Raw genomic sequence first — 23,002 nt, 5'->3', positions numbered from 1 at the left:
ACACCCTGCAAAGGCTCGAGGTCGATGGCAGGTACGACGGGTATCTTAGGGTAGCAGGCTCCCTGCCGTCGTCCGCATAGCCGATGCTCGCCAATGAGGAGGCACGTTCTTAGGTTATAGAACGACGGTTATTTACATGGTGTAATGAGATAGAACTGAACAGTGATTCAGCAGAGATTTAGCTCAGATTATGTTCTTATTTACAAAATGACTTCAGCTTTTATAGACCATCGTTTCCTGTACACGCCAGTCCGAAGAAGGCGGTGACCAATGTTGCCTCGAATCAGGTGGCGTGAAGTCTCAGTGGTCCACCCACTAGAAAGGGTGCAGATGTTGGACCGCTTGGTTGATGACAAACATGGGCGAAAAGGGCCAATGTCTAGTAAAGCCACTTCACAAAGACGCACCCGGCCCACGCCTTCAAGACATCGCAGGGCGAGGAGGTAGAGTCAGGTGCAGGAGGAAAGTTGAGCTCCTCCGGGCCGATGGCCACTGACACGAACGTTAGCAGCGGTTCAAGGCTGCGTTCTGCTACAGTGTTCCGGAACTTTCTCTGACATGGCTGTCGACGTGTTCATTTCGTGGGAAAGCGTCGCCACAGCGACGCCTTCCCACGCTTCGGTACTATTGGTTCTTTGCCATGACCTCGCGTAGGCGACAATGGCTGTCTGGAGAAGTTGACTTCATGAGAACTGCAACAGTGACGCCGTCTCACACTGTTCGACCCCGACTCAACGAAGGATTGAGTCGGGGCCACCAACAATTGGGGACATCATTACGTGGTTCCATTTCTTGGCCACATCAACGGCATCCTGTCATCAAATCAAATAGCCAAAAAATTCATATGTTGAAAAAAAGCTAATTACCAAAAATTACTCTCTGTTCTATACAAAAAATACTCACTGGAACGTTCTGGCAAAATTGTACTACCGTTCTACAAGGGGAGCCACTTCTGAGGGCAATTTAATACCACCCTTAGAAAAAAAACTTGGACCATCTCTCCGAGAGGAACCCAGATGACATGCGTAGCAGCAGCTTTGCGCATGGGTGGTGCCACCGATTGAACGGTGCTGTGCTAACACCAATGCTGCGGTGAGTGCTGGAAGATTTCTTTGAAGCGATGGGTGGCGGGGGTCTGGTAGGTGACACATACAGACATGTTTCAATGCGTACGTTAGGCGCGCGTCACTATTGCGCTTGAACCGACGAGTCAGCGGTGTAGCGAGCAGCGGTCACGGCAGGTGTTGCAGGCGAACGGACGAGGCGACAGCTGCGGGCGCCGTGGCGAGCGTGCGGCAGGTGAAGAAGAGAGTGACATCACGCGCACTGCGCGGGGAGCGTGACGTCAACGTGCCGCAGTGGCGTGACCTACTTGGCACCGGGCCAACGTTTGCGCAGCGCGCCGTGTTAGTACGGAAGGACAGCGTTACACAGGCTAGTCAAGCAGCTGCTTCGCGTGTAAAATCATGAGGACCTATTGAAAACTCTGGAAAGTGATGCGGTTTGCTTTGCGACACTAAATGTATCAGAATGATCTAGTGGACCTCTCTTGTGCTGTACTGGAAGTCATTTTTGCTGACTACCTTGTTTTTGTTAGATATGTTTTTTCACCTATTTCCCATCCAGCTGCGGCCGCCTAACACTATCCCCAATTTGAGATGGCGCTACGTGTACATGTCGCCGAATACTGGTCCTGACAGTGCTCGTCTGTGATTCCGGCCATTGAAGGATCGTGTTATAGAAGGGCGTATGCGTTGATTTTAATGCACGTTAGAGAACCCTAGGTCATCAAAATTTATGGGACCCTCCACTTTAGCGTGCCTACTAATCATATCATAGCTTGGCATATAAAAATCTATAAATTATCAAGCTTTTCATCTTGTGTGACTTCAGGCCCAGGAAGGTGTGGTCGGGAACTGGCTAGACACGTTCATAAACGAACGTGAGGCGAATTCCTCCCGTGGACATAAACCAGAGTAAGGCACCAAGATACGGGTAGCCAAGCGGAAGAAGAAACCCTAGTTGAAAGTATGCTTCCAACGTGAGCCGTGAACACGCTGCCCACCATCTTCTTTTGCCCTACTCTTCCGACACGGAGGACAGTACCTCTAACGTTTGCCCCCTGTAGACACGCAAACGTTGCACAGTTGCCTACGAACAGCTGTCAAGATTAAGTCACATGGCCGAGCTATATGAAAGCGAGCGCTCTCCCACGGCGTTCATTCGCAACACGCAGCAGAAGGCATAGCCTCCGAGATGGCGTGCTGGCAGAAGACTTGCAGCTGTACGGTGCACGAATACAATGCAAGGGTGAAGCTATTTAGGAATGTGACGCAATCGACTATCAATATTTTTGCACTGTGATTTAAAGATATTTTAATCGAATATTTCTGGTTTTGCTTGGTCTTGAAGAAGACTGCCTTGCTGTGCAGGGTGTTGCGGACCGGGGTCTACCAGACGCGTCCCCGCTGACGTGGGTTGCCGAGACGTCAGGGTTACGTCGCACCCGGTCTCTTGTGGTAGCGTGGCGCAACTTCGGGTGAAAAAAATGAACGCTGAAGTGTTGGAGAAACCAAAAACAAACAGGTTTGTGGCACTATCTACAACTATTTACAGCGTAGAGGTTAGGAGTTCCGCAAACCACAAGCGTGGTGGGTGAACCGTTAAACCATGGTTCAGAGCAACGTTCAGCACTTTGCAGCGTCGTAATAAGCCGCTCCTCGTTGATTAGAGCACGAATCACACACACGACAGCACCCTCCAGGGCATCACTCAATAACACACGGTTGTCGAATAGGGGTCGCATCTCCCGACGCAATGCTCCTCCGGGCCGAGTTCCACTGAGGAGAGGGTAACTGGGTTCCTTCCCGAAACAAATTGGTGGTTCGGTGGCTGCTGCTGTCTTTCCTTGGAAGGGCGGCCAAGGAGTAGAGACTTTAATCGTGTTGACATGACCTGTGCGGTCGGTCTGCTTCGCCGTCTCGCTAAACAAGCCAGCCTAGAGGAAGTGCTTGTATAGGGACATTGGCTCACGAACCGTCAAAGTTGCCACACTCTAATCCTTTTATCGCTTCCCGTTGCTGGACGCTCGTTCCAAGAGAAGAGAACTAGGGTTCCGGGTGTGGGAACGCTGCCCGGCTATGCGTCTAATGCCCAGCGTGGCGCCCACGAACGAGAGCCGCAACAAGGGGAAATTTTACGGACTTGTGTAAAGAACGCCCTTCCACGAAATTTGATTAGAGGTGCTAAACTGCTTCATGTTGACGTTTGAATCCACGTAGTTTGACAGGTTACACAGATAGTCACGGCACATATTTTGAACGTCTACCGGCACGTGGACGCACTACCCTTGATTTCATATTGTCCACCTGGCTTGGTGAGACGGCAAATGTATTCGTACATTAAGGGGATTCGGGGTGCAATTAGTCGCTCTTCGATGAGATTCAGTCTTGAGAATTGATGCTGTTTCGGCGGGTAGTAGATGCCCTCATCGTGCTAAGTGGTGGCCTGTTGTTCAGCACAAATTATCCGTTGCAAGTCCCACACAATTCAAACTCGGTGTGAACGTCTACAATAGCGAACGCCTCCTTGAGCATTTCTACTGCGAGTTCACAGTTTGTTTCGTTGTGAACACCACTGATGTGAGACAGATTGTCTTTCAACCAGAGTATATTGCATACGCGGCAACTCTAATTGAGAGTACACTTGGAAAACTCGCATCTGAAATGACTGCCCGCACCGATGTTTAGGCCTGATGGCCACTTCTTTGTTTTACAGCCGTTTCACATCCTCAGTCTGCATGAAGTTTTGGGCAATAGCCCGGCCGCGGTGGTCTAGTGGCTAAGGTACTCGGCTGCTAACCCGCAGGTCGCGGGATCGAATCCCGGCTGCAGCGGCTGCATTTCTGATGGAGGCGGAAATGTTGTAGGCCCGTGTGCTCAGATTTGGGTGCAAGTTAAAGAGCCCCAGGTGGTTGAAATTTCCGGAGTCCTTCACTACGGCGTCTCATAATCATATGGTGGTTTTGGGACGTTAAACCCCACGTATCGATCAATCAATTATCAAGTTTTGGGCAATGGGTTCTATCGCTTTTGCCGATAACACGGCGTGCCGCATTCTGCGCTCGAACGCCTTCTGTTTGCGCAAGCCTTAATTACCCGCACACTGAGCCCGACGACGAGTGCTTTCAGCATGCGTTGTGGACGCATGCTTCTTTTGCACGCACGGAGGCACGACTCCACGCCTGATCTCGCTGCTTGCTGGCTTTTCCGAAAGCGGTAGGATGTGAAGTGGCTGGGAAGAAAGTCTGTGTCGTGCGCAGCATGTCAGACCAGGCAACGCACCAACCACTGGGTGGGTGACAAGGCAAAGCGATAGTTTGTCGCGGCACAGCGCACGCCATCTGCTGCTCCACCTGCGCTAGCAGGGAGCGTGCACCCGTTGTTTTGTTTGGCGCGCTTGCCGAATCTGGGAGGTTCGCCCGATGGTGACGCTGAAGCATCGACCTAAGGAGCTCCACTCCTTAACAAAAATAGTCTCAATAACTGCAGCAGTGGTGTGAGATTATTCACAAAGAACAGGTCCTCTAATGTTGCTATACAACGGAACAGTCTTCACTTCACTATTATTTCCTTAAAGACCCCCTGTTACATAAAGGGTGGTGTATAACAAAAAAGAGAACTATACAACGGTGTTCTTAATAGCTTCTGCAAGCATAGATGGGTTAGTGATGGCGCAGATGGCGTGAGGAAAGCCGTTCCAGTCTTTTGCTGCTCTTACGAAAAAGGAGGCTTGGAATGCAGTGGTCCGGGTGCGTGGTATTGCGACTTGTAACGAATGACCAGTGCGATGAGATATGTGCGGAGGGGGCGGAATGTACGTTGGATGATTCAGTGAACTGTAATGAAACATATGAAGAAGAGAGAGGGTGGCACACTGTTGGCGTGAAGCAAGGGTTTCTAGACCTGACTTCGCCTTTAGAAATGAGATGCTGATATCGTACGAATATGCAGAATGAATAAACCTGGTAGCCCGATTTTGAAGTGATTCGAGTTCTCTTATGACGTATGATTGATGAGGGCTCCATATGGGAGATGCATACTCGAGTTTGAACCTGATAAATAATTTGCATGCAAGCGTCTTGACGTGAGGCGGAGTATAGCGTAAGTGTCGTCTGAGAAACCCGAGTGATTTATTAGCAGACGAGATGATGTTCAAAATGTGATGACGCCAATACAGATCATGAGCCAAAGTGATAGCGATGTATTTGAATGATTGAACTGATTATATGGGAACATTAGTGATGGGATAGGTAAACTCAAAAGGGTTACGGTAGCGAAAAAAAGAAACAAGTTTACATTTATTAGGATATAAGTTCATTAACCAATGATCACACCATGTTTGTATGTTGTTAAGATTATGCTGAATTAGTGTTTGGTCATGAGTGTTGGTTACTGATCGGTGGATTACGCAGTCATCGGCAAACATACGAAAGTTACATGATACATGCAATGGTAGATCGTTATAGTAAAGTAAAAAGGGTAGAAGCCTTAAGACAGACCCTTGTGGGACACCTGAAGTTACAGGTAGTTGGTTAGAAGAGTGATTATTAACAAACACAAATTGAGAACGAATTGTCAGGGAAGATGTTATTCATGCAAGTACATTAGGATCTATATTTAGCAGAGATAATTTAAGAATTAGGCGTTTGTGCGGGACAGTGTCAAATGCTTTAGTGAAATCCAGAAAAAGAGCATCAGTCTGAAGGTTGCAGTCAAGGTTAGAATGTAAGTCGTGATTGAAAATGGCCAGCTACGTTTCACAAGAATAACCCCTTCGGAACCCGTGTTGAGAAGGATGAAAAAAGTTCATTGAGTCCAAGAGGTTGATGATATGGTAGTAGATTACATGTTCCATAATTTTGCAGGGGATACTTGTTAAAGATAGGAGAGCAGTCGCACCTCACTTCGGCTCCGCCAATTTTCGGCCCTCGCGTCGGTCCTTTCGACCCTATCCGGATAATTTCTTCACGGGTGGCTGGAGCACATTGTCTGGATTTCTTCGACACCCACTTTATTGCGAAACTCGCCCGGGGTGGCCCGGGAGAGCTTTCGAAAGCCTTCGACCACGCCGTGCACCGACCTAGGCCTCTTAGGCCTAGCTCGAGTGCGGCCGCCTGCACATCAGCTGACAGACGGAGCGACCGCCCGGCCGCCCGCCGCTGCCTCGTCGCCCATCTCCTAGCTGTCCACCGCTATGGAGTATATTGTCGAAGGACAGGACGTGTCCCCCGAGGAACTCTCGGACGAATCCTGGCAGTCGCCAGGCCTCCGCGCCCAAGAGCAACGCCGCGCAGCCTTGCGCCTTGCCACCGCCGCAACTAAGCCCACCACCACGCCGGCTTCTCTGCCCTCGTCGAAGCGGGTAAATACATCGCCTCCGCAGCACCGCCGCCGCGCTCCGCTCCCTCGTCTCCCGGCGGACACGATTCACATCGTCGGCCGCCCAAAAAGCCCCGTAGAACTCACCAAGCTACAGCCTTGGCACTTGTACACCGCCTTGCTGCAAGCAGCGTTCCTGCAAGACCTCCCGCCCGCATCTCGCGACACGGTGCGGATCCACCCCGTCAACAACACTTTTACGCTCAGCGTCGCGGACTCGGCTCGTGCACAAGCATACCTCCGCATCACCTCCCTCATGGTTTCCGGCAACACTTTCACCGTCCACCTTTACGCCCCACCGCCAGACGATGCCCTCAGGGGCATACTGTACCACGCCTTCGACGACTTCACGGACCAAGCCATCCTTGAAGACCTTCAGGCAAGCAATCCTACCCTCTCTGTTGTGGGCGGCCGCCGCATGGGCAAGGCCCCTCACATCTTGGTCACCCTCATGGAGCCGAAACTACCGCGGTGGATCTTCTACCACGGTGTCCAGCTTCGCCTCCTTCCGTTCCGCAACAAGGTGGAAGCCTGCTACAATTGCCGCTCGACCGGCCACCGGACCGACGTGTGCCCCAAGCCGCGGCAGGAGCGGTGCCATCGGTGCGGCGCTGCTCACCCCACACCGCCCGAAGGATCGCCACCCACTTGCAACCCCCGCTGCATCGTCTGCAATGGGAATCACTCCACGTACAGTTCCAACTGTAAACACCGCTACGTGCAGCGCCCTCAACGCCAGAAGGCCCCGGCACCTGACACACACCCCCCGCCACAACAGCCTGTTCCGCCCGCAGCGGTAGTGCGCTCTTCCCAGCAAGCAGCAAGTGGTCCCTCACCAGCTCCACCGCCCAAGTCGGTTACTGCCTCTCCGCCCCCCGTACCAGCGGTGCCTAAACCCACATCACAGCCCATGAATTCGACATGGCCCCGCGGCGCCCCCGGCTTGCCCTCGGAGCCGCAGGTTGTTGCACTGCAGCAAGAAAACGCCTCCCTCCGACAGCAGGTCACTGCACAAAGCGCTCAAATTGCAGCTCAGAAGACCCAAATTGATTCCCTCCAAGCGAAACTGCAAGCTCTTGAAGAGAAGCTGGAATCAGCCATCACAGTGAAATCCTCTCTGCCCTCTACCATTTGCTCCTCCTCCGACATGGACGTTCAGACTCCCGAAGGATGCACTGGCAAGCGCCGTCGACCCAACACTCCCCTTGAATCTCTTCACTTTTCTGAAGAGGTCCAGGTATCCATCAAGACGGCCTTGGTGGATCTTGAAGAGCGGTTGGATAGCCGCTTCAACTCCGTCCACCAGCTTCTCACTGCACAGCACGAAGCTCTAAATTCCCTGCGCACAGACTTCGCCGCCTACCCCCCCGCCACGTCCTTCCAATCTCTACAGTCAACAGTTGATAGCCTACAAACTGCCATGCTTGGAAGCATCCGAGCAAAGCTACCCCTCCATGCCCGCACCACCACCTCCTCCGGCGCCGCCCGAACCTCGCAAACACCGGTCGAGGCAACATCTTCCGCTGTTAAAAATGGCTGACCGATCCATCGTCACCATTTGGCAGTGGAACTGCCGTGGTTTTCGTCCCAAGCGTAACCACCTCCTTCTCCACCTACAACAACTAGACCCCTCGGACGCGCCTGATATCATCGTACTACAGGAAACTCACGCCGACGTCTCCCTCTCGGGTTACGTCGCCTACAACCAAGTAACTCACCATCCTCTGCCCCATCCCGTGACGGCCGTCCTCACCCGGCGGACGCTCGCTGTCAATCGACACGATCTACCCTTCCCTGCAGTCCATCACGTCTTTCTCGAGACACTACCTCAGCAACGTGAACAGCCCTCTCTGTTTATTCTCAACGTGTACAACCCCCCTCGCTCCACTGAAGACGCGTCTCTCCTAGCCTTGCTCCGTGCCGCTGCAGCGAAAGCAGCCAAATCACCCCTTCTTATTCTCGGCGACTTCAACGTCAAGCATCCGGACTGGGGTTACTCGAAGGCAGATGGCCCCGGAAGGAGGCTGTGGCAGCTCGCTCACGATCTCAACCTCTCCCTGCTCACCGACCCCACGCAACCAACGCGCATCGGCAACAGTGTGTGCCGCGATACCACCCCGGACCTCAGCTTCTGCCGCAGCGTGCCCGACGCGCGCTGGTATAACACGCATCAGTCCCTCGGCAGTGACCACTATGTCCTCACCATTCAAGTTCTCACCTCCCCCAGCAAGCCGCGCCCACACACGGCCCGCTATACAGACTGGGACGCTTTCCGAGAACGCCGGTTGCACTCCGCCACTTCCAACATCGAGGACCTCTCGACGTGGACCGACCAGCTGCTAGAGGACCTCGACGCAGTCACCGCCTCGATCCCCACCACGAAGGACTATCCGGCAACTGACGCCCGTCTTGCCCACCTGTGGGCCGCCCGCACCGGCCTTTGCAACCGTTGGCAGAAGCAACGTCACAACCGTCGCTTACGCCGCCGCATTGCGCACCTCGATCGTACGATCGAGCAACACACCACCGCGCTCGCCCGCCAACAGTGGGAGCAGCTCTGCTCGGGTCTCTCTGGTCAGTTGGGCTGCAGACAGTCCTGGCATCTCCTCCGCCACCTCCTCGACCCTGCTTCTGCCAAGTTGGTCGCTCGGCAGCAGTTACAACGAGTGGTCCGGGCTTACCCCGGCGACACTCCGTCGCTGATGGCAGACCTGTCCGCCAAATACCTTCAGCTTCTGCCTCCTGGCACACCTCCTCCCCCTCTCGCGTCCTACTCTGGGGCCCCCAACCCAGTACTGGACGCCGATATCACGGAAGCGGAGGTCTACGCGGCATTACAGAAGCTCCGCACCACTTCCGCCCCCGGCCCAGATCGCATCCCCAACAAGCTCCTCCGAAACCTCGACGCCCCTTCGGCTGCTACCCTCACTTCGTTCCTCAACGAGTGCTGGCGCTCCGGCAACCTCCCCCAATCATGGAAACACGCTCGCGTGGCTTTCATCCCCAAGCCGGGCAAGAAACTCACAATCGAGAATCTCAGGCCCATTTCACTCACCTCGTGCGTCGGCAAGCTTCTAGAACATGTCGTTCTCGCTCGCTTGCAAACGTACACGGACGCACACCATCTCCTTCCCCACACCATGCTTGGTTTCCGCCCCCACCTATCCACGCAAGATGTCCTCTTACAACTCCACCATGATCTCCTCGACCCACCCACATTTTCAGACACAAAGGCTCTCCTTAGCCTGGACCTTCACAAGGCGTTCGACCACGTCTCCCATTCGGCTATCCTTGCCGAACTCGCAGCCCTCAATCCCGGCACCCGCACCTACAACTACATTCGCGCGTTCCTCACCGCCCGCACGGCCGAAATCATCATAGGGGACCTCCCGTCTCCCACGTACGAGCTTGGCCCTCGTGGCACCCCTCAGGGCGCCGTCTTGTCGCCTTTTCTATTCAATCTTGTCCTCCGCTCGCTTCCTGGCAAGCTGGACCGTATCCCCGGTCTTAAACACACCCTGTACGCGGACGATATTGCTCTCTGGGTCACGTCGGGCTCTGACGGCCATATCGAGCAGACGTTGCAACGCGCAACCGACGTCGTCACGTCCCACGTGCACGCGGCCGGTCTTACTTGCTCAGCGGCCAAATCGGCCCTTCTTCTCATGCGGCCTCCCGACCGGCGTCGCTACAAAACTCCCCACCCCACCATCACGGTTCATGCCAACTCTACTCCTGTCCCCGTCGTTTCGCATCTCCGCGTGCTCGGGCTGATCCTACAGTCCAACCGCCATAATACACACACCATAGACAAGCTCTCGCTCTCGGTGCAGCAGACCGCACGTATGCTCGCCCGTGTCCGTGCGCGGCGTGAGGGCATGCGAGAACACGATCTACTTCGCCTTGTCGACGCTTTCGTCGTTTCCCGCCTCACGTACGGCCTTCCTTATACACGTCTCCTAAAATCGGAACGCGATAAAATTGACGTCCTCATCCGCCGGGCATACAAGACTGCCCTCGGCCTTCCCCCCAACACGTCCACCGATCGTCTTCTCCGTTTGGGTGTACACAACACGCTCGACGAGTTGATTGAGGCTCACCGCTCCGCTCAAGTGCAACGCCTTTACCGTTCGCCGACCGGTCGCCACATCCTTTCCTCCATCGGCCACGACACCTCCTCCCACCCTCCGGATCTGGTCTCATTACCCCATGCTATTCGAGCGGCGTTCTACATCAAGCCGCTACCTAAGAATATGCTGGCGGGCCACCACGACGCTCGCCGCCAAGCCCGTGCCGCCATGCTTCACGCAAAGTACGCCGACCACCCGGCCGTCGCCTACGTAGATGCGGCCCGATACAATGCACGCAGGGACGCCTTCGTAGTCGTTTCCGTGTCGCCCTCCTCAGCTCCTTTGGGGCCGACCATCACGGCTGGCACCGTCAGAACGCCTTACGCCGTCGAGGCGGAGGAAGTGGCCATTGCTTTGGCCGCGACCACGGCTGACGCAAGCGTCATAATCAGCGACTCGAAACAAGCCATCTCGAATTTCGCGCGAGGTCTCGTCTCGCCTACCACCTTACGGCTACTTCGGCCCCTACTGCAGCAAGATGAGCAGTGCCGCATAGAACTGATCTGGGTCCCCGCCCACTCGGGTCACCCCGGCAACGAGACAGCTCACCAACGCGCTCGAGGATTCGTCGACCGAGCGGTGGGCCACTCAGAGTCGGACGCCCTGGTGCCGGAGCCCCTGGTCACCTACCACGACATCACTCAGCACTATCGCCTCGAGCGATATTTCTATTCACATCCTCACAGCAGCCTTCCCAAGCGGTCCGAGATCGCCTGGCGTCGCCTACAGACCCGCACCTTCCCGTGCCCCCTCGTGTTTTCATACATGCACCCAGGTGCCATCGATCCACGCTGCTGCCTGTGCGGCAACGTTGCCTCGTTGAACCACATCCTCTGGGGCTGCCCGGAGGATCCCCCGCCCGCCGACCTCCTTTGCTCACCCCCCACCGAGGGACAATGGGAGGCCCTTCTCTCCAGCAACGACATAGACATCCAGACACGGGTCCTGAAACGAGCGGAAGAAGTCATCGAGAAGCACAGCCTGGCAGCCTTCGTGGCTTAGCCTCCCTTACCCCTCACCCCTTCGATTAATAAAGTTGTTACTCACTCTTGTTAAAGATATGGGACGGTAATTTAGTGGAGAATCTCTGTTACTTTATTTGTAGGAACGACCTTGCCTACTTGCCAGTCTGCTGGTAGAAGGCTTGATGATAATGACTGCCATAATACCAATGTAAGGTATGCGGCACACACATGTTTAACTTTTATGAGAAGTTTTGATATCCCGGCTGCGGCGGCTGCATTTCCGATGGAGGCGGAAATGTCGAGGCCCGTGTGCTCAGATTTGGGGGCACGTTAAAGAACCCCAGGTGGTCAAAATTTCCGGAGCCCTCCACTACGGCGTCTCTCATAATCATATGGTGGTTTTGGGACGTTAAACCCCACAAATCGATGAGAAGTTTTGAACTAATGTCATCCACACCTGCAGAAGAAGAAAGCTTAATCATTTCTATAATCGAAATAATGCCGTCCGTAGAAAATGCCACCGGTAGCATAGACTCGGTGCTGCACGCAGGTGAAGAAAAAAAATCGGGAACTGAACTCTCATTTGTAAAAACAGAGAAAAAGGCCTCGTTGAAAAGGTTCACGCATTCATTGTCGCCACACTGCTCCACCTGCGCTAGCCGGGAGCGCGCACCCGCTGTTTTGTTCGGCGCGCTTGCCGAATCTGGGAGCTTCGCCCGACGGTGACACTGGAGCATCGCTTAAGCTGTTCGATCACTACGGTAGTGATCGAACATTTCACAAAGAATGTCTAACTTGGTTGAGTTGGCGTACGTGTGATGATGCTTGCTTTGAAAGTACACTCCAGAGCTACAAAATTCTCAAAATGTAAAAAAAAAAACCTATGTAAGTACGTTTTCTGCGTCCTACACAGCGGTATAGAAAAAAAGATCACAGCTTTGCCGGAAAGGGGAAGCAATGAACGCGATAGCAACAAATTGAAAGGTCACACGCGGAAGTGAAAGCAAATCGAAACATGCCCTGCGTTCATCACGCACAAATGACGCACAAAACGTACTCAGAGGTACACATGCACGCGAATAAGCGTCTCGTTTGTTACTTTGCTGTGTCTGAAAAGCGCGCGCTATTTGCAAACGGAGACTGTATTGATTGCAGTGACCTTTGTGCACCCGGTAACTACAGCATAATTGTTCCAGGTAAAACCTGAGGCCATCCAAGACGTACGATCTTCCCCTCCTCGCCGCCGCAAGATAAAGGCGCGTGAGAAAGCGTCGCTCCCCCTTCTCTAAGCCGGGCAAAGTGCGCATAGATTAGAGTGGGTGCCGCCACGTGATGTGGCAACGCGTACTCATGGCACCACCTTGCTGGTAATTCTGAAAACACGATTCCCCACGAGATGCTCGTGATCAGCGCTAAGTGGTAGATACAAGTAGATTATCGTTTGAGCGGTGAAGGGGTGGCTCAGTGTTTAACGCCTCGTTTTCACGGCGCAGAGGTCCCACGTTCGGTTCCGCGCACCAGTGTTTTTTTTCTGTATCTTTCTTTTTTGCGTTTTATATATAGATACATATACACATACGGTGCATGACTTCGACGCCCACGTCAACGCCGGCGCCAAAATCCAGCCGAGAGGGTCCATATACTTGCTATCACAATAAAATTACGTACAACGCTCTTTTATGGCATCTTTACCCGTTTATTTGTTTTCATTTTCTTTAAGTTGGCTCGGCAATTACGCTTCTTTATCTTTTATAAATTCAAATGAAATGAAACAGTGAAGGTCATAGTGCAGTCACCTTTGTTAGGATAACTAGTACTCCTGCGTTCAAAAACGCTATGCTAGCGAACTTCCTCTTTGTCCCGTAAAGCTCGGGGCGTGCTTATATTTTCGGACTATAACTTTCCTAATGATGCTGAATGACATGCGCATATTCAGAGCAGAGCTGACCTCCTGATATACCTTCTTCGAGTGTCTTGACCCCGGATCGCCATCATTCGATGCCTTCAATAAGAAAATCCGGCAAAAGCAGCATAAAAAGTAGTTTTCAATGCATTGCCCCAGTACCTAAAGAGTGCATGCATGGCAAACACCATGAAAAGAAATCCAAGATCGACACGATACCAAATCACCTCAACATTTCCTGCAAAATTCAAGGCAGCCCTTTGAAAAACCAGTTGGAAACACTTCGCTCGGAATTGAGAAAACCCCTTTAGGTGTCATAATTCCCTGGTAACGCAAAAGTCGAAACTCGTTGCCTGAATCCAGGGGCGCAGCCAGAAATATGTTTCGAGGTAAGGGGGGTTCAACCATACTTTATGTATGTTCGTACGTGTGTTTTTGTGTGTGCTTGTACATATACTGTCGGAACAACGCACACCGGCTATCAAGAAATAGCGCCATGTGTTGCGCAGTAGCGGTGCGCGTGCTCCCCTTACGCTTTTCAAAAGAGTCATCCTGCGTGTTGCCCAGGGTGCAGGTGATTGGCTGCCGCAAAGGACGGAAGCTCTGTGACGCGCTGGTCGATAGCCGCTGCCTGTAGATTATGGCCGCTCGCCGCTGCCTCGTCCCTGGGCCGAGATTGCCGTATGCCCCGTTTACGTAAATAAGTTGCTGTGTTTTTAGATGCGGAAGCATCTTATACTCGCGCCTTGTAGTGCGCCGTCCGCGCCGTCCGCACCGCTTCTCGAACATTCGACAGCTGACGCGCGCGCATGCGCCGTCGCGCCGTCGCCCACCATCTGTGCCGCGCGCGCTTCTCCTTCGAGAACATTCGACAGCTGACAGCGCATGCACCGTCGCGCTGTATATATACTCAAGGTCGGCGCTCGCTCGCTCAGTTGCCTCTCGTCGGTTGGTTTGTACGGCCCGTCGACGTCCAAGGTCGCGGTGAAATGAATTCCAACGAATCCACAAACGCAATGACCGACGTCCCTTCGACCAGCGCCGCCCTTTCGCATACGTGTGTACGTGTTCACTCATTTAACACCCCCTCCTACAACCACGTTAACCAATTTAGCCATCGACCCAAGTAAGTCGCAATTTAACACCCCATTTCACAACCACGTTAACCAATTTAGCCATCGACCCAAGTAAGTCGCACTTTAACACCCCGTTAACCAATCATATGCTCCGCATCCTCCTCAGTGTTCCCCCGAGGGAAGCTGCGGGCAATTTTTTTTACCTGAAGTATCCGTTGCCTGCTTTAACTACAGATGGGACGCGACAAGCTTGACACCTACAGTTGGCGCCCAACGTGACTCTCGCTCGTAGGAATAACATAGTGGGCGTAGAATCAGTTCTTTTGTTGTGGTTGCCGTGTTTCCGTATGGCAAGTGTAGGATTTTTCTTTTTTGCGCGTGTGATTTTATTGCGCACTAATTTTTCTCTCTATTGCATATGGCGCAGGAAGACGGAAAGCAGCTGTGGCGTGGTGCGATCTTCCCTACGGGCACAAAGGAGGATACATCGCCTATGTCCGCCGAACAGATGCTGGCGCAGAAGCTGCTCACATTTCGCCACGTCGCTGAGTTGCGCGACACACTCACAGACCACGTGAGCAGTCTCGCTACCACAGACAGTAAGTGAGCCACACCTCTGACCTCGAGTCAACCTACTCACGTATACGGGCTACAACGACCCGAAATCCGTGGCTTACTTCCTAGATGAAGTAGACAGTTATGCCAAAGCTACTGACGCCTCGGAAGCATCCCTGATGGCTTGAATACTGCCGTTGGCTTTCTGGGATTTTGCAGGATGGTTGTGGAGGCAACAATAGCCTTTCACCATATAGGTAGACGTTGAAAAGCGCTTTCGAGGGGAATTTTCCTCCCTTGGGTACGATGACTTTTAGCTGCGACTACAGCGTGATCCGAGAACCCACAATCCAGGCGAAAGTTAGCTATATATATAGTACGCCCTGATGATGCAGCATTTGCACCGCCGAGCAGCACCGACGGCCTCGGACAGTAACAAAGTCGATCGAGAAATTCGATAGAGTGATCCCAAATTCAGGCCGTTTCTTTCGGGCGCACCTTCGAAAACCTTGAGCATCTCACGCGAGAAGCCAGCGCTTTACAAGACACCCTAAGCTGAACGCACGTACGTGCCACCACCCGCGCCTCTATCTGCTCTTCAGCCGTCAACGGCTTGGCGCGCCCCCGTTGCCAGTATCTTATGAGACCTGACGAGCACAGGCACATTAACGCGTGTCTCCTTCCGTACCCTATACGAGTTAGTGTATAAAGAAGGTCGGAGTGGGGCCCCATTTAATACCGGATCAGCTGGAAGCTGTTTCTGGGAGCAACTGTTCGCGGAACAGAGTCATAGTGTTGAGCGCTCGCTCCTTTCTCGATCTATGCAAGCGCAGTCAACCCGACCCGTAGACCCAATATGCTGGATTCACAAGTACTGCGTCAGCCGACTGCGACAGGTGCTCCCGTGATGGGTATTCTGGGGACCACTCAGCCAAAAGGCGTGGTTTCAGTGTTAGTCTAACCGGCCAACGCAGACATGTGCAAGCCGTATGCTACCAGTGTGGTCAAACTGGTCATGTGAGGCGGCAATTCTTTGTGCGCCGTAGCGCGAATAGAGGTCGCTCAGGAAACTGCTGTGGCCGACGACACTGAACATTGGCAGTGCGTCGCAGTGCACAGCCATCAATGCCAGGAACGCGGAATGCTGCGCGGTACGTGCAGACGACGAACAAGAAGCTGGTGAGTCAGTCATCATTTCTTGTGTTTACCGCATAGCACAGGTGCAGTCGCCAGAACCGAAAATGAAAATGGAGGCACTTGGAATTATCGTACCGGCACCTCTTGATATGGGCTCAGGAATATCTTTAATCAGTGACGCGTTGTTGAAACAGTGTAAAGCTAAGAAGCTAAAGGTTCGTAACACAAATGTTCGTTTGCGAATGGCATCAAATCATGTATTAAGCGCTCAAGCTTGTGTTCGCTTGCGGATAGGCAATAATGGGTAAATGAAGCGCCAGCGATTTGTTTGTTTGCCAAGTCTTTCAGTGCCATCGATTATTGGCCTATATTTTTTCTCAGTCGAAGGGTTCGCGCTCGACTTTCCGGCAAGAGGCTTCCGCCTTCATGGACAGTCCGAGACAACACCCCTTGCGGAGGAAAAAGATTCAATTCCATGCCGGTACCAGATAAATCGAATGGCGCGGTAGCCCTGCACAACACTTTATCACTAGCAGTCAAGCAAGCTCTCGGCGAATTCGAGGGAACAAAGAACCATCGAAAGCAGCTGGAGGCCCATGTTGACATCGTTCTCGGGAATGTTCACAGAGCGTTCTGGGAAGACCGATAACCTATTGCATCGAATCAGTAGTGGCGACGCCTAGCCTTGTCGTTGCAACCCGAGACCATTCAGCCAGCACAAGCAAGACCTTCTTGATTAAAGCCCTGAATGAGATGATCCACGCGAGATCCATGCGACCCTCGGAGAGTCCGAGGGCCTCCCCAGCTGTACTGGCCCAAAAAAAGACAGTACAGCACGTCTTTGTGCGGATTACCACAAGTTCCACGCTATCATATTGGGAGATTCCTATCCTTTACCAGCATTATTAAGCATAACTTATGCACTCGGAAGCGTGATGTTCTTCAACACTATCGATTGCTCTTGTGGGTACCTGAAAATCAAATTTCACCCTGACGGTATACAGGAAATGGCATTCACATGCTATAGAATCTTGTTTGAGTTTGTGCGTACGCCTTCGGTTATCTTTAACTGTTCGACTTCTTGTCAAGCGCATGATTGATATGGTCTTAGGTGACGTGAAGTTTAATTATGCACTGTGGCATCATCACGCACATTCGGTATTCTCACGCATGTTCGAAAAGCATCTGAAACACTTACATGCGGTTCTACAGTTCATGCCAGAAGCCGGTCTGACAGTTAATCTCGGAAAATTGCAGCTGGCTACTAACAAGATGAACCTACTTGGTTTTGTGATCTACAGTGGTGCACTGAAACCAGGGAGCGGAAACTTTCTATATCTTGCATGTATTCGCTCTCGGCAGCGGTTGCACAAATTTTACCACTGGAGGTTTCCCGGCATCCTATTAGAAATGATTCGGGAAAGGAAAATCTTTCATGACGTCACTCATGACGTCTAGAAATAGAGGGAAAGAACAAAAAATGCAGAGCAGGAAGGCTGCCGCAGAAGCCCTGCATTCCCACTTCGCATGACCCCGCCGCGGTGGTCTAGTGGCTAAGGTACTCGGCTACTGACCCGCAGGTCGCGGGTTCAAATCCCGGCTGCGGCGGCTGCATTTCCGATGGAGGCGAAAATGTTGTAGGCCCGTGTGCTCAGATTTGAACGCACGTTAAAGAACCCCAGGCGGTCAAAATTTCCGGAGCCCTCCACTACGGCGTCTCTCATAATCATATGGTGGTTTTGGGACGTTAAACCCCACATATCAATCATCAACCCACTTGGCATGAAAGCAGAATGCACTTGTGCCTTCTATCAGGGCCGCTGGACACTCGGGAAAAGCGGCTATTTGTAAAGGTTTCTTAACCTTTCTTTTTAATTTTGATATTGCTCCTGTTTTCTAAAGAGGCGAAAGTTAAGATGACTGATTTCTCAGTAACACGAAGCTTAATCAGCACAAATATAATGAACGTTTTTATTGTACGTTCTGAATAAAAATAAAGGCATACACGTAGTGTAGAAGTGGTAATCTACAAAAGCAGCTGTAACTTACAACTGACATACAGACATAATGAGAAAACGTTGAAACCAGAATATCCGAACCAATGCGAAAATTATCAACAACCGCGAGTAAGGCACGTTGTATTTGACGCATTCACGTTTGTTACGACACTGGGCATAGTTTTTTTTACAGGACTTTAGAACCGAACGAGAGTGATGTTCAAAGGCACGGAAAGGCTTGAAGCGAATAGAAGTTTTTCGAGAAAAACGTCGCTGGAAACATTGTTTCGACACGAAGACTCGCCTTCGTCAGCGTTGCCTTGAAGAAGAAAAGCTCGCTTGTCAAAATATTGGCTCCACGACATTATCTGTAATAATATTTAGAAGTATTTTATCATATGTACTCGATAGAAACTATTAGCAGTAAATATTCGCAAATTTTCAAATCGCTGCTACAAGAATTTCCTGAGCAGGAATCAACCTGTATTAACTTGACATCATGGGAACTACACGCCGAAATTAAAAGAATATAAAACTATGTAACCAAGGCAACTAAAAATCTAGCATTTTAATAAACGCATTTTTCCGACAGGAAATTGGCTTCTGTCTTCACCAATAAGTCAAGCGACACCACACTTCTGTCAGTCCAGTCAGACTTGCAGAGAACTGGGTTTAATCAAATGTACTCGTGCAAAATAGAGAAGAAATAATCGGTCCAAATCCTTTGTGCTCACTTGTTGCGTTTAAGAAACGATGGAGAACTTTCGTGGAACTAGAAATTCCTGGGTTAACACACCGCGGAGCCGCGCAAACATGTGTTGCCCGATTAAGCCATCTTCGACGAATGCATGGTTGACTCTTCCGGCGTAGCTCACAACGGCTTCCTTCTCTCCCCGCCACAACTTGCTGTCTTTATCTTTCCGGTAGTTGACACGCCAACCGAGCGAGATGCCCCGCCGTGGTGGTCGTGTGGCTAAGGTACTCGGCTGCTGACCTGCAGGTCGCGGGTTCGAATCCCAGCTGCGGCGGCTGCATTTCCGATGGAGGCGGAAATGTTGTAGGCCTGTGTGCTCAGATTTGGGTGCACGTTAAAGAACCCCAGGTGGTCGAAATTTCCGGAGCCCTCCACTACGGCGTCTCTCACAATCATATGGTGCTTTTGGGACGTTAAACCCCACATATCAATCAACCGAGCGAGATAACTGAGCACGATCCAACATCTAATACTGCTGAGCGAGGGGCCAAAAGGAGTGGAGGCAATAAGCGCTACGAACGCAATTCAATCGCTTCTCACACTTCGCCTGATATAATATACACGAATTAAGGATAAGAAAATGCATATAAATAACAGAAAAATTATATGTAGGGGTATCAAATTTTGGTATATGTAAATACTTGTCAATAAGTACAAATCAATAAACACAAGCATTCACATCCACCTCACTCCTTTCAACCGGATTTGGGATGCCCGGCAACCGCTACGAACGTGCATGTTTCTTATAAGCTAAACTAGCGCTGTTTCCAGGGCCTGCTAAAGCCAAACCCAGATAAGTTCCGCAATTGCAGATTTTCTACTGTTCCGAAACATTAAGACTTTGCAAAAGTTTCTTGGGATGATTGCTTTTTACAGCGATTTTATTGCACACTGCGCAGACATCGCTCAACCACTAACACGGCTGCGGAAGATAGACTCTGAATGGCTATGGAGGAATGAGCAACAAGCAGCTTTCGACACGCTTCTGAGAGTGATCCCCAGTAAGGCCTCCCTTCCGCTGACAGATGTAAAGAAACCTTTTTGATTCAGACCGATGCAAGCGATTATGGCCTTCGCGCAGTACATTTACAGCAGTGCGCCAGCGCTCTGAGGCTTGTTGCTTACACAAGCCACACTTTTGACTGGCGCGGAACGCAATTTCTCTGTAACAGGAAAAGAATGTCTGGTCGTCATTTTTGCATGAAACAGTTTCACATACTTTCGGATTGGACTCAGTTTGTTATTCACACTGATCATCAAGCCCTGTCTTGTCTGAAATTATGCCCTAATCCCTCCGGACGATTGACCCAGTGGGCACTTTACAGCGCGGCGATTAGGTCCTTAAATACAAGAAAGGTACCACTAACAAATTGCTGACGCACTTCCACGTGCGTCGTTCAATATTGAACCGTAGCTGAGCCAGAAACAATTTGTGTGGTTACGATAGCACCTGAAACCATACATTCACCTTTTGTGTATTTTACTGACTAAACAGCAGTTTTTTTGCAGCGCACGACTGTAATGGCCTCCGCCGTAAAGTGCTGTAAAGGTTGCGACTCGTGATCGAGCTGACACAGAAAGCGACAAGAAGACGGACTGCTTAGAGAAGGAGGCCTCTGGTTCCGGTATTTTACCCATGTGGACCATGGTAATGTAGGATCACCATTTTGAGTTGTTTATCCACACAAACTTCACAAATCCTTCATGGCGTACTACCACGACAGTGTTTTAATTGGTCGCTCTTAAGGTCAGAGAACTCGAGAAAAGCTGCTTCGTATGATAACTTGGCAAGGTATGAACCAGGATTCTTACGCTACGCGCGTTCCTGCTCAGTTTGTTGAAGGGTAAAACCACGTGGTGGTTTCGCGCTAGAAACAATGCGATGAGTGGAGAGTACGTCACCTTGACAAATAGTATCATGTGAAGTAACGGCCTCGCTTCCCATGAGTCCGCTGCGAATCCAACCACTGATTGTTGCGACGGACCATTTCCCGAAATGAGTCGGTTTCCTTCGAGCAAGCTGACTTCGCAGAAAGTATGCGTCTGCCTTCTTGAAACGTTCCCCAGGCTTGCATTTCTTCCTTAGCTGATCACGGACAACGTGACGTTCTTTACCAGCGAGGTGCTTACAGATTTCTGTGGCGCCCTGGGAATTTGTTACAAGCGCACGTCTGTGTATCACCCGCAAGCCGAATTCGCAGAAAGGGTGATTTGAAATATTAAATTTATGCTTGTCGCACATACCGAGCGTCACAAACACTGGGACCTGAAACTTATAGATAGCGTTCGCTTCTAGAGGAACAGTGAATCGCTCAAAAGGTTTCTCTACTGCACATTTACCTTAGACAAATTGACTTTTTCGCCGGACTGTGCTCTGACATGCACAACCACTTCTTCAATAGTTTATGTAGAGTTTGCAGAGGACCTGAGGCAGAGGCTGACCGACATGATACAGCAAGGTAGACAGCATCGCAATATATCCCGCATGAAACAGGCCGGACAATATAATAAACGTCGGAAGAAAATTAATTTTTTTGCATGGGGACTTGGCGTTAAAACGCACACACCCTCCAGTGATTTAGAAGTGCGGCGGTTTGGCCTAGTTGGTATGTCATGACGATAGTGATAGCACGAGAACAGAACGACGACAAAGGGACAAGAAGAAGACGAGCACTCACTTCCAGTTTAAAGTTAGCGCTCTTCCCCTTGTTGTCCCTTTGTCATCGTTCTGTTCTCGCGCTATATCTACCGTCACGTTACCTCCAGTGATGCTTCGAAAGGTTTTTCAGCTTCCCTAGCAAACAGGTCCCTAGCAATCACTCTGAAATCTAAGCTGTCGTACATATTGGCAGATTGCATGACTAATTAAATGTATGACTATATTCATGTCTCCGATCTCAAACGTTTTTTTTTTTTCACGACAGTATTCAGCTACTGGGGATCCAGACACTCCTCACCAGAGCGTGGCCACCTAGTCACCAACACCGCCGAGCAAGTGGTATCTCTTGCGTCCGGGTTACCGTAAAAAGAATGGGTACGGGGAGATGACGCATTTGCTGCACTTGTGCTATAGCTATTCCTTTTATCCCGAAAGTACATAGTTGCTATATTTGCCTCGTTTCTTGGTGCAACATACGTATACTTTTGTTGGTGGTGAGAAGTAAATGTGTATTGGATTTTGTTTGTCCTCGCTATGCCTTAGGGTCTCTGCGACCAGACCTTATCAGCCGACCTGCAGTTCCCACCTCGCCCTCTCGAGGGGACGGGGGGCGGGGGGGTATACGAAGAAACCGCACCGGCTATCCAGAGATCGCGCCACGTGTTGCGCAGCTGCTGCGGTACGCGTGGCCCACCCACGCTCTTCAAAAGAGGAACCTACGTTCTGCCTGCAGGGTAGAGGTGCCCTGGCTGCCACCAAGGACGGATGCTGTCACCCACGCTGGACAATTGCTGCTGTCCTGAGAATATGGTCGCCCCGCTACTGTCTCGTCCCTGCGACGACTTTGCCGTATGCGGCGTTTAGTTGTTTAAGTTGTGGTTTCTTTTGACTTGACGTCTGCGTTGCCTGATTTAACGAGGGGTGCAACGCAGCAAACCCAATAGCCACAATACGCAAACAATAAAAAAATAAAATATGGAAAAAATTTGAACCTTGGCTACCCACCCACCCCTCCGGTCTATACCCCAACAGGGAGCCTCCATCGCCACGCTTTCGAGACCTTGCACATTCCTCTCCAGACCATTTCCTTGCCGTATTCTCAACTACCTCACCATCTGGAGACGGGAGGGCGAGGAGAGCGAAGAGACAATAATAAACTTTGTTTACTGAAAAAATCACGCCGCCCAGTTGTCTTCACTCACCACGTATAGACGCGTCTTAACATTTTGGTGAAAAGTAGTCGGCAAATCAATTTTTTCAGCCTGCTAGCGTACTTCGAGAAATTGAGGAATTACTGTCTTACATAAGAGTTTACAAATTTCGCAGGAAATCGCTAATAAATCAGTTTCGTCAACAATCCAAAAGAAGGAGTCATTAATGTCCCGT

General features: G+C 51.2%; 1 protein-coding gene across 4 annotated transcripts in view; it reads left to right on the top strand.

Moving 5' to 3' along the window:
• LOC142787121 (uncharacterized) overlaps positions 1-22,791 on the top strand; it is a 147,770-nt gene extending 124,979 nt beyond the window's left edge. The window contains exons 1-5 of one of the 4 annotated variants that reach the window (XR_012889250.1): positions 2,464-2,586; positions 14,942-15,113; positions 20,467-20,610; positions 21,882-21,991; positions 22,160-22,791. Coding sequence is in view for 1 of the 4 variants with exons in the window: in XM_075884733.1 (XP_075740848.1) it covers positions 14,942-15,113; positions 21,882-21,982 (273 nt within the window). In the remaining 3 variants the exon portion in view is untranslated. Of the gene's footprint in view, positions 1-2,463; positions 2,587-14,941; positions 15,114-20,466; positions 20,611-21,881; positions 21,992-22,159 lie in introns of those variants that run through there. The other 3 variants (XR_012889249.1, XR_012889248.1, XM_075884733.1) reach the window with 3 other exon arrangements.
• The last annotated feature ends 211 nt before the right edge of the window (positions 22,792-23,002 follow it).

This window comes from Rhipicephalus microplus, chromosome 2 (assembly GCF_043290135.1).
Source record: "Rhipicephalus microplus isolate Deutch F79 chromosome 2, USDA_Rmic, whole genome shotgun sequence".
In the NCBI taxonomy this organism is placed as follows: domain Eukaryota; kingdom Metazoa; phylum Arthropoda; class Arachnida; order Ixodida; family Ixodidae; genus Rhipicephalus; species Rhipicephalus microplus.
The sequence above is the reverse complement of the archived record's forward strand: the minus strand, read 5'-3'. Positions and strand labels throughout refer to the sequence as shown.